Source organism: Schistocerca cancellata, chromosome 1 (assembly GCF_023864275.1).
Source record: "Schistocerca cancellata isolate TAMUIC-IGC-003103 chromosome 1, iqSchCanc2.1, whole genome shotgun sequence".
Classification (NCBI taxonomy): Eukaryota; Metazoa; Arthropoda; class Insecta; order Orthoptera; family Acrididae; genus Schistocerca; species Schistocerca cancellata.
Window position 1 is genome coordinate 666,692,284 of NC_064626.1, and position 12,546 is coordinate 666,704,829.

A 12,546-nucleotide genomic window follows, 5' to 3' on the forward strand; every position below is an offset into this window, starting at 1 on the left:
TTCACTAATTCCCGCTATATCTAAGTTTAACCAATCCATTTCTCTTTTTAAATTTTCTAACCTACCTGCACAATTAAGGGATCTGACATTCCACACTCCGATCCACACAACGCCAGTTTTCTTTCTCCTGATAACAACATCCTCTTGAGTAGTCCCCGCCCGGAGATCCAAATGGGGGACTATTTTACCTCCAGAATATTTTACCCAAGAGGACACCATCATCATTTAACCATACAGTAAAGCTGCATGCCCTCAGGAAAAATTACGGCTGTAGTTTCCCCTTGCTTTCAGCCATTCACAGTACCAGCACAGCAAGGCCGTTTTGGTTAGTATTACAAGGCCAGATCAGTCAATCATCCAGACTGTTGCCCCTGCAACTACTGAAAAGTTGGCTGCCCCTCTTCAGGATCCACACATTTGTCTGGCCTCTCAACAGATACCCCGCTGTTGTGGTTGCACCTACGGTACGGCTATCTGTATCACTGAGGCGTGAAAGCCTCCTCACCAATGGCAAGGTCCATGGTTCATGGGATTCACCACATATACAGGGTAATTATAATTAAAGTTAAACTTTCAAACCACTGCAGAAACAACAACACTGGTCAGAATGACTTCAAATTGCAACTGAATATTATTGGAAAAGGGGGAAAACATATGGCAGAATAAAAATAAATTCTTAAAATGTGCTGTAAGCATCATAATTTAATGGTGGTTGACTACAAATGACAAATGAATCATAGCAATGCCTAAGGTGTATGTTTGACATTAAACAAACTGTACTACTCAGTGTGCTTGGGTATGCAGGTGTGATAATGTTATTTACGTAAGCCCATCCACTATGGCAAGGTCATATCACTCGAGACAGGAAAAATCAGTTTTTAATTGAACTGAGGCTAAAAACCACATAAAAAGTGACACTCACATCAGTTTTTAATTGTCCTGAGGCCCAAAACTGTATAAAAAGCATCAATATTATCAGTTTTTAACTGTCCCGAGGCCAAAAACCGCATAAAAGGTATCAATCACATCAGTTTTTCATTGTCCTGAGGCCAAAACTCGCATAAAAAGCATAAATAAAAATCAAATTGGATTATTAATTTCGGTGTGAATGGTGCAAAACATGCTCAATATGCTGTCCATCATTTTCTGCAAGAAGTTGAAATAACTGATCGAAGTGTTTCTGTGGTCATGTTCAGAATGTGGTGCACAATGCATGCCTTCAGTGCAGCTAACCTTGCAAATGGAACACTGAACACAACATATTTCAGATAGTCCCACAGCCAGAAGTCACATGGATTAAGATCAGGTGACTGGGACGGCCAGACTGTTGGGAAATGGCGGCTGATAACTCTAGCACTTGCAAAATGGAGCTTCAGCAGCTGCTTAACTGAATTTGCAATGTGTGGAGGTGTGCCATCTTGCAAAAAATGATCCCATCCACACTGTTGGAGAGCACTAAAGTCTATTGCTAAGTTACAGACATTCCACTTATTGTACATCAGTGGTGTATAAGTTGATTTAAAAAGAGAGAACAGATATCAGTTGTTTATTACAGGCAACTATGAAAGACAGAAACACAGTGCACATTTCACTGGACAGACGAAGGTTCAAAGTTGTATGTCCACACAAACACTATACCATAAATTCAATAAGCACCATACACTGCTCAAGAAACATCAATATGGAAGTCTATTTCATTCCAAACATGAATCAAAAGGTGCCTGTTTATTGAGTCAACAGCTTCAACTAAGATGTGGCCTTTTATGTACCCACACAGAAGAAAATTGCAAGGTCTGAGATCTTGGGACCTGGAAGGCCAAAAGCAATGAACAAGAGCTTATTGTCCACCTCTTTCAGTCTATTGCTGTGGGATGATGTTGTTAAGATAACATAGCACCTCAAGGTGAAAGTGAGGTGCCATCATGCATAAAAATGAAATCATTGAAATCTTCATGGAGTATGATATTCCAGTCACAGTTTCCTCTGAAAAAAAAAAGTGCATAAACTTTGTGAACAGAAATGGCATGAAATACTCAGTTCCAGTGATTCTCTTTCATGTTGAACAATAATGCCAGGATTTTGTGATCCCCAAATCCTCACATTATGATGGTTTATTTTGCCCAATAGATGAAACATCAATTCATCTGAAAAGATGAGTCAGTCAGAAAAAGTGTCCTCTGTTGTACCCTGGAGAATTGAAATGCTAAATTTGTACCTTCAGTTATGCTCTCCAGGACACAATTGCTGCAGTAACTGCAATTTGAAAGGTTTCATATGCATGTGTCATTTCAGAATACACCACACCATTGTTTCAGGAAGTTGAAGTTCCTGGCCTCCCCATCTTGTGCACTTCTGAGGGCTCAGTGTGAACACATCTCGGATATGCCTGACATTCTCATCAGATGTGCTTGGATGACCAGTGCTGTTCCCTTTGCATAGGCACCCAACTTCCAAGAATTTTGTATGCCACTCATAAATCTCCTTGGGCAGAGGCAGCTTCTTGTTGAATTGTCAGCAGAATGCATGTTGCACTTGAACAATGGATTGACTTCATGCAAATTCCAACACACAAAATGATTTCTCCTGGGATGTAGTTGCCATGTTGGTAGAAACAGACAACAGCTCAGGTGTGTCAAATCTTTGAATCTTCCTCTGTTCAGTGACATCCACAATGTGTTTCTATCTTTTATAGTTTATCTGTAATGTACAACTGATACCTGTTCTTTCTTTTAAAATCATGCCGTATATCACACTTGATGTTCTCACAAATAAATGTACAGTGAGCAATCTGCACTGACAGGATCTTAACTAATTATATGTTTGAAAGTGTTTTCAAATTTAGGAATCCTTGATAACTTTGCATTAATTATCAAACTTAGCAGAATAATTCCATGCATCAAAAACCATATGAAAATTAATTTTAATGTAAAAAGACCATATTTAATATTACTGGTACACTGAAACAAGTCACATCACTTATTGGCAACTGCATCTCCAATAGTAGGCTTCCACTAACACTGGAAAGTTTTTTAGTCACTTCCTTGAAAATCCAACCATTGCAATCAGAACCATGTGCAGTGAAGTGGCTAGCAGACTTAAATAGGTCACACAAGGTACAAAAATTTCCAGTAACAGGAACAGTCTATTTCAAGTGAAAGAAATCACACATTACAAAAATGATATTTTAAAAAATTTGAATCCAAACAATTAAACCTCCAGGTAGGAATTTCAACAGTGTAGGAAAAGAGAGATTGCTACTTACCATAAAGAAAGCATATTAAGTTCCAGACAGGTACAATTAAAAGACACTTACATATAGCTTTCAGCCACTGCCCTCATCAGTAAAAAGGGAGACACACACCATCCATACACACAAGCAAGCACACCTCATGCACACATGACCACCAACTCTAGCATCTCAGGCCGGAATGCTGCTTGCATGTATGAATGGTATACATCTCTCTTTTACTGATGAAGGTTGTGGCCCAAAGCTTTATAAGTGTCTTTTAATTGTTCCTGTCTGCAACTCAGTGTTCCATCTTTACAATAAGTAGCAACCTATCTTTTGCTACACTGTTAAAATTTGAACCTACTAAAACAAGTGGCAAAGAGTATATTAGTTTGAAAATGTAAAAGTAAGACAAAAACAATGTAGTCAGGTTAGAGCAGGAGTGTCCAACATTTCAGCTTACCTGGGCCACATGGGAAGAAGACGAGTAATTTTGGGCCACACCTAATATACTTAACATTACCATTCTAAAAAAGCAAGGATTCTCACTTCTTGAGCCACATTGGTACTTGCAGTGGGCTGTATACAGCCCATGGGTCATGGGTTCTACATTAGAGTTTCTAGATATGAAATATCAAAGATTACTGAAGACATAGGTAAACTATCAGAGCATTAGTCATAAATGTAGTGAATGTAGATTTTAATGTAGCAGTTTATCACATTAAAATAAATTCCTTTGACTTTACCAAGGAGCTGAATACCTTACAGAATTTTAAAAAATTCTGGTAAAAGATGTGGGAGATGCTAGCTTACCACTAAAAAAATTATGCTGGGAGTGATGAAACACCCACAAAAGTAATTAAAGCTGTGCATTAGGCTATAGAAGAGTACCTCCACTAACTACAATAATAATTAGTCTTTGTGCAGGGATGATTTCCTCACATGTTGAAGTGTGCAGTGCTAAAATATATGCCAAACAAAGGATCAAGGGAAGACGTGAGACCCATTACCATACTTCTATTCTTCCAGTTCTGTCAAAAGTGTTGGAGAAAATAGCTGTCATTCAGATTCAAAATTTTATTGTAAAATATAGATTATTCTATACAAGCATAAGATAAAAACACAGTGGGTGTCGTGTAGAATTTTGTCAAAATGGTAAATGAAGATTAAGATCAGGAAAGTAAGGCTACAAGTACCTTCTGTGATCTTACAAAGACTCTTGACTATGCCTCAATTATCCTCAAATTACATAACAACAATGTAGGAAAAGACAGATTGCTACTGACTGCAAAGAAGACTCAAGTTGCAGATAGGTACAATTAAAAGACACTACATAAGCTTTTGGCTGTGCCTGTCTGCAACTTGATGTGTCTTCTTTATGGTAAGTAGCAATCTGTATCTTCCTACATTCTTGATATTCAAACCTGAAGTTACCATTGTTCAAATTAGATAAGTATGGTAATAATGGCAAAGCTCTTCAGTGGCTTTCATCAAAACTGCAGAACAAGAGACGAAGGATAAACATCACTTCTATAAGGAGTACAATACCAGAGGATGTCCCTCAAGGCTTCATTATAGAATTATATTTCACATGAATAACTTACCAATAATTATAACAATGGACGCTCCAGGTTGGAATGTCCACACTACAAGCAAAAATACAGATTGCTATTCACTGTAAAGATGGCACATAGAGTTATAGACAGGCAGGACATAAAGATTATGACACATTTAGTTTTCAGCCAAAGCCTTATTCAGAAAAGCGGACACACACACAGTTTTTTTATTGTGTCTGACTGCAACTCAATATGTCATTTTTATGGTCAGTAGCAATCCATCTTTTCCATTACCAATAAATGTAAGTTTATCAACTCTTGTGCTTGCAGATGAAACATCTACATTCATTAGGATAGTGATGCAGAGGAAGGACCTGAATCTATTGCCTCAATAATATTCACACTGAATTCATAATAAATAAATTAAACAGTTTTACATTTTATTTGCAAATATTAAAAATGCTGGTGTCATAAATACATGAAAAAATAGCATATCTTAGGTATTTTGAATCTGTCATCAAGTTTGACATGATAGATTTCTGGGGAAGCTGAAGTAGTGTATCGTGAATACTGACAAAATTACATTTTATTGGATAGATAAGAAATCTACTATCCAAGCAGTGGTAGAACAAACACATAAAAGACGATTGTAATTGGCAAGCTTTTGAAGCCAATGACTCCTTCTTCAAGCAGAAGGATTGAAGGGGAAGGAAGAAGGGTGAAGGAAAAGCACTGGAGAGGTCTAGGAAAAGGGGTAGATTTCGGGAAAGTCACCAAGAACTGCAGGTCAGGGGAGACTTACTGTACCATATGGTACCTTCACCTTCCACCCTTCTTCTTTCCCCTTCAACCCTTCTGCCTGAAGAAGGAGTCACTGGTTCCGAAAGCTTGCCAGTTACAACTGTTTTTTATGTGTGTGTTCTGCCACTGCTTGGTGAGTAGATTTTTTTATCTATCCAATTAAATAATTTTGTCAATAATTAATTGTTTTCATTGTTGTATCTTGACTACTGTTGTTTCAGAAGTAAATTATGGACTGCACTGTCAAAACAAACACATAACCCATTATTTTGAAAACTATGGTTCAAACGGCTCTGAGCACTATGGGACTTAACAGCTGAGGTCATCAGTCCCCTGGAGCTTAGAACTACTTAAACCTAATGAACCTAAGGACATCACACACATCCACATCTGAGGCACGATTCGAAACTGCGACCATAGCGGTCGCGCGGTTCCAGACTGAAGCACCTAGAACTGCTCGGCCACAGTGGCTGGCTTGAAAACTATGACTCCTACATTTTCCCTTCCTGTACATTTTACAAAATTATAATTGTCCATCACAAGAAAGTAATATTTTTTGATAAAAAGCATTTTGTATGCTTAGAACATTGAAAACAAAGATATTTTCATTCTTTCCATAGAAAAATTGAAATTATGTGCTCAGATTTTTGAGTACCTGACAGTCAAATTATATGATAAATTAACAGACAGTAGCACACTTATTGTGAAGCTAAATCATCCAAAACATAGGTGAAAGGTCTTTCATTCTGTGTGATAAATGCCACTTTTAGTAGAAGATGATGCAAAATGAATTGATAATTTGAGCACACTTCAACTTAGTATTAAATTAATTAATTAACTTTCTTCTATAAGTGAACCATAAGAGTATTATGTTATAGTTAGCACTTGTTGCACTTTCATTGTGGTGTCTCCTCTAGCTGAAAAAAAGTCATTTATAAATGTACCATATGAGAATAATAAATAACTTCAAAATATGTTTACCTGCTTTGTGTAAGTGCCTTCCATAACTATTAACTTTGTACAGTATGTTGTAGAAATCTATATTGGATGTTACTGATAAAATAACATTTTCTGTAATTGACCATAGTGATGTGGCCAAACCATAATTACCAGCATTGACAGCATCATTTGTTAACTGAGCATACCGATCAATTTCAGCATAACCTTCACTATCTATCATACCCTGTCAATGTACAAAAATAAAATCATTGGAACATGAAACATAAATAATTGTTCATCTGACACATATATGAAGACAGATCTTTACTCGACAAATACAGAATGCACTGAGCAGGAATCGGGTACATAAAAGGTTGGAAATGGGATTACTTTTGTACAATGTCCTTCATTGGAGCTAACAAATATATATACATCTATGTCTGCACTCTGCAAACCACTGTGAAGTATGTTCCAGAGTGTACGTCACAGGGCATCAATTATTAGGGCTTTTTCCACAGTCCTTTCTTGTATGGAGTGGGGGAAGAATGATTGCCTAAATGCCTCTGTGAACACTGTTCTTGATCTAATGTTGTCCTCATAATACTTAGGACAGTAGCATATAGGGGGTTGTAGTACATTCCTAAAGTTACTGTTTAAAGCTTGTTGTTGTAATTTTACAAGTAGGCTTTCTTGGGGTAGTTTACATCTATCTTCAGGAGTCTGCCAGTTCCGTTTCTTCAGCATCTCTGTGACACTATCCCATGGGCCAAACAAACATGTGACCATTCATACTAACCTCTTCTGTATATATTCGATATCCCCTGTTAGTCCTATTTGGTGTGAGTCCCACCCATTTGAGCAATATTCTAAGATGGGTTGCATGAGTGATTTGTAAGCAATCTCCTTTGTAGACTGATTGTATTTCCCTCTGACTGCATTTCCCCAGTAGTCTACCAATAAAATTAAGTCTACAACCTGCCTTACCAATGACTGAGCCTATGTAATCTTGATACTATAGTCACAAGATACTACATTTTTTTTTCATTTTGTGAAGTGCACATTTTTCTACTCCTGAACGTGTAAAGCAATTTGCCAAGTTTTGCACCACTTTGAAACCTTCTCAAGACCTGACTGGATATTTATACAACTTCTTTCAGACAGTACTTAATTACTGAATCATCTGCAGAATGTCTGAGGTTACTATTAACATTGTCCACAAGATCACAAATATACAACACAAACAGCAAGGATCCCAACTCATTTCCCTGGGGCACATCTGAAATTAGTTCTTCATCTGTCAATGACTCTCCAATTTACTGTGTCCTTCCTACAAAAACCCTTCAATCCAATCCCACATTTCCATTGACACTCCATAAGATCATACTTTTGATAATAAGTGGAGATGTGTACGAGTTAAATGATTTTTGGAAATCAAGAAATACTGTATCTACCTGACTGCCTTGATCCAAGGCTTTCAGTACATCATGTGAGAAAATTATGAGTTGGGTTTAACATGACCAATGTTTTCAGAATCCATACTGGTTGGTGTGAAGGAGGTCATTCTGTTCAAGATATTCTGTTATGTTTGAACTCAGAATTTGTTCTATGATCCTGTAACAAAATGGTGCCAAGGATATTGCACAGCACTATTGCATATCATTTTGGCAACGCTTCTTTTAAATGGGTGTGACTTGTGCTTTCTTCCATCTGCTGGCCACAGTTTTTTGTTTGAAGGATCTATGATAAATTATAGTTAAAAGAGGTGCTACCTCAGCTGGAAGTTCAGTACAGAATCTGACAGGGATTCTACCAGGCCATGGAGCTACTTCCGATTTTATGATTTAAGTTGTTTCTCAATGCCCCTAACATTAATGCTTATTTCACTCTTCTTTTCAGTAGCACAAGATTTAAATTTGGGCAAGTCTCTTGGGTTTTCCTTTGTAAAGAAAGATTTGAAAACAGCTTTAAGCATTTCTGCTTTTTCTTTGCTACTCTCAAATTAAGTTCCTGTCCTTTACTGGACACTAACTTTGGTGCCACTAATAGCATTTACATATCACCAGAATTTCTTTGGGTTTTGTGAAAGATCATTTGACAAAATTCTGCTATGGTAGTCTTTGAAGGCTTCATGCATTGTTCTCCTGATGGTCAAATGCATTTCATTCAGCACCTCACATCAGCCCTATGCTTTGTTTCACCCCTGTTATTCAGTTGTATCTGTTTCCTTAGAAGTTTCTTTACAGTGACTGTATATCAAAAAGTGTCCCTCCCCCTATGGACTGTTCTATGGGGTAAATACCTATCCTGTGCATGGTCAACCACTTTTTTAAACTTGAACCATGTCTTCTCTACATGCCCTTGTTCTGTGCTAAAATGTCTTCCTACATTTTCAGTTGCCCTTTGTTGCCATAACCATGTCATGGTGACTGATACCAGTTTTGCTGTCAACACCCTCAAAGAGCTCAAGCCGCTTTATTGCCATTAGATGTAAAATATTTCCATCATGAGTGGGTTTCTTAACCTCCTGTTCTAGGTAGTTCTCGTAGGAGGCATTTAGTAATGTTTCTCAAGTTTCCTTGTCATGCCCACCTCTAAAACAACTGTAATTTCCCAACTCAGTGTTGAGTGATTACTGTCTGGTTATTGTCTACACTGATGATTACAGTATGCCTGGGGAACGTCGGTACAAGTGAATTGAAGTTTTGTCTAAAGTTTTTGGTTACGTAAGGAGGTGAGTTTTTTGGTTGATAGAAGGATCCATTTAAAATTTTATACCCAGCCCTAATACTGAGACTTGCTCCAACAATCTCACATGCAGCATCAGTTCATATTTCGGTGAATCTGATTGTCTTGTCTACATCAACTAATAGATGACTTCCATTTCCCATTTGCCTATCCCTTCCATGTAAACTTAAATTTTTCCCTAAAATCTCACTGCTATCAACTTCAGGTTTTAACCATTTCCAGTCCAATTTTTCTACCCCCTGCATTCTCCCCAACTCTTATTTATTTTTTGTGTGTAAGGATGTAAGGTATTATGGGTTACTACACTACTATTAAATAAATAAATAAAATACAATATGAGGTCACTTGACAACTTTACTATCTTTTCACCAGTTTTTTTTTAAACTACAGTCATGTCTATTTATGATTTTTCATATTTTTTTCTGTACAGGGCTTCTAGAAACATTCCACTGAGTGAAGTCCAGGCTTCCTCTTGTATATTTCATAGTAGAAAATTGTTCTCTTCTTTCTTCTTGCATTTGCTGCAAACAATGTAATTCTTTGCTGATTCTTTTTTTTGTTCGGCATTTAAAATGCATCTTTTCATTTCAGCTCTCCTTGGTATCAGATAATGATGTTCTTCCTCTTTTCTTCGAATTTGTATTTCTCATCTGGTTGACTAGCTGTTCTAAGGCTTTGGACGACTTAAAGTGGTGAAGTATGCGTATAAACTCCCACTTCTTTAACGATACGACTTACTTGAGATTATCAACCAACTTTCCTTGCTGGTTAGCTTGCTGCTGCAACCTCCTTTTCTCTTCTTCTTCTCTGAAGTATATTTGCTAGGACCAGGAATTTCTCAAGACTCGTTCCACTTATACAATATGCAGATGCATGCAGTTTCTTTTTCTTCACTTAATGACATCTATTTGAAAATAAAACTTTTACAAATCTCAGCCTCCACATAAACAAATACTATCAAGTAAGTCTCTTCATATATCCAAAGGGTAGAAACAAAGTAGATTTACATATAAGGTAGGGTTGGCTTGATAACCTTGTCCTTTTTCAATATGAATCTGAATACATGTTCCAAGTCCAAAAGAAGCATTAATTAAAAGTCTTTTTCCAACTCCATTGATATTTTGTCACTACAATCATCAAAGATACAGAACAGCACTGAATACATAAACATTCCTTGTTCTTTCACTACAGCTTCCATGGTGTGACCTGCACACACAGACAGGTGATGTGCCATAAATAGACTCTCCCACACTTATATTTAAAATATTGCATGTTTGAGACAATAGAAGGCCGAATGGTTCTAGAATTTATGCGGAAATTTTTGAAACACTACACTGTCTAATAAGATCCCTTCTGCAGGAAAGGTGAGTCTGCAGTTGTTGTCCACATTCATTTCTGTTTATTCAGTAAACAGTATTAAGTCTGTTAAAAAAATTCTGTAATATTCATAATTTTGCACCAATGGCGTGTTGGAGTGAAATGTGGTTCACACCTCTGCACATACTTTTGTTTAATTTGTAACTGCCAAAAGTTTCATTGTTATATGTCTGTTAATTATTGTTCAGTGCTGTACTGAATAGAAAGTTGTATTTCACAGTTTGCAAATTTAAAGATGGCACAGTTAGAGGAGCAATATAACTACAGTAAATTTTGCTTGAAACTAAAGAAAAACCTTTACAGAAACACACCAACTGATGCACGAAGCCCAAGGTGATGAGTAGCTGAGCCATTCTCAGTGTTATAAATGGTTGACATGGTTTAAAAATGACCAGACTCAAGTTACAAAAAATTGTGCAAGCTAATCAAAGACTGACTGTCTGAGAGAATGCAGAAGAATGTAACATTTGAGTTGCATCATCTCATGAAATCTTGACACAGCATCATGGAAAGCATCGTGTTGCCATCAAGTTCTTCCCATGCACCTGCACATTCATCCTAGTTGGTGCGAAATCACTGTGCTGGCTCTTCCTCTGTACTCTCCAGATCTGACACCTGTGGACTTTTTTTGTTTCCAAAGTTGAAAACCCCACTGAAAGGATGAAAATTTGAAACGATAGAGGAGATAAAAGAAAATTTGCGGTCACCACTTCTTGTGGTATAGGAAGAGGCATACCAAGACTGTTTCTGGAAGTGAAAAGGGCATTGGGTGTGGTGTACCAATTGTTGAGGAGAGTATTTCAAAGGAGACCATTCACAATAAGCAAAAGGTAAGTACAGAAAAATTTTGTGGACAAAGTTTCGAAATATTTTGAATGCATCTCATACAATTTTCACTACAGCAACTTCAATCAATCAAAAGAATAATTTTTTCCACCACTTTTATGACTGCCTTGTACAACAATAGCAGCCACTGTAGTGATCAGCCCTGTCCACTCCTCCCATAAACTTTCTGTATTCCAAAATAACTGTGGGTTTCAGGAACTGCACAGACTTTTTCTTCCTGTAACCAGTGATCAATTGGGTTTGAGGACCAAAGAATGTATGCAACACAGTCACTAACCTCTTGTCGTGGAACAAAAGATACATAATTTTCATCTAACTCTGATAGGCAGATAACTTATATTCAGCAAGTTTTGTCTTCTTCAAATTGCATAGAAAACCCTTCCAAGATGGCATAATCATACCTCTTAGATGAAATTTCATTCTGTGCAATTCCTGAGCAAGTTGAGGGATTGCGCAGAACCTGTCAGTAAAAATGTGATAGCCTGAACCACCAGCACAGTCTAGCAATTTCTGTACCAAATGAACCACTATTTTTGTTGCAAAAGGTAAATCAGGATGAAGTAGACTTTCTGCAGTTGTCTTTCCATAGTATGTAATGTGAGGAAAAACATAACCATTTTCTGAATATCACAGACAGAAAACTCCTAAACCCCACTTTGTAGGCTTCTCTGGATTATATCACTTGGACTGAATTCTTTGTTTGAATCCTACTATGCTCTCATCAATAGCCACAACTTTCTTTTCAGCAAATAAAGTTCTTTGCATTTACTGTCAATATACTCACTAATGTTCTTTGCCTTGGTCCCTGTCATATGCTGACACCATTGAGCTGTGACAGGTGGAACTAAATGCAGCATCCAAAAGATAAGCAAAAGAAACCATGGAGATGAGAAAAAACATCATTGAAAAATGGAGTTGTTCTACCCAGTCTTCTGTAAAAAAGTCAACTATTTATGCCTCCAAATTCCAAAGCCATGTTCAACATTACCACCCCCCCCCCCCCCAAAAAAAAAAAAAAAATTCATTTCTTGTGATGAAATATCCCTCCACGAG

General features: G+C 37.2%; 1 protein-coding gene across 1 annotated transcript in view; it reads right to left on the minus strand.

The window, feature by feature from the left end:
- Positions 1–12,546, minus strand: part of LOC126183822 (retinoid-inducible serine carboxypeptidase-like) — a 142,570-nt gene that overhangs the window by 28,114 nt on the left and 101,910 nt on the right. Inside the window, exon 5 of the mRNA XM_049926078.1 lies at positions 6,568–6,769. Within this exon, the coding sequence (XP_049782035.1) occupies positions 6,568–6,769 (202 nt within the window). The remainder of the gene's footprint in view (positions 1–6,567; positions 6,770–12,546) is intronic.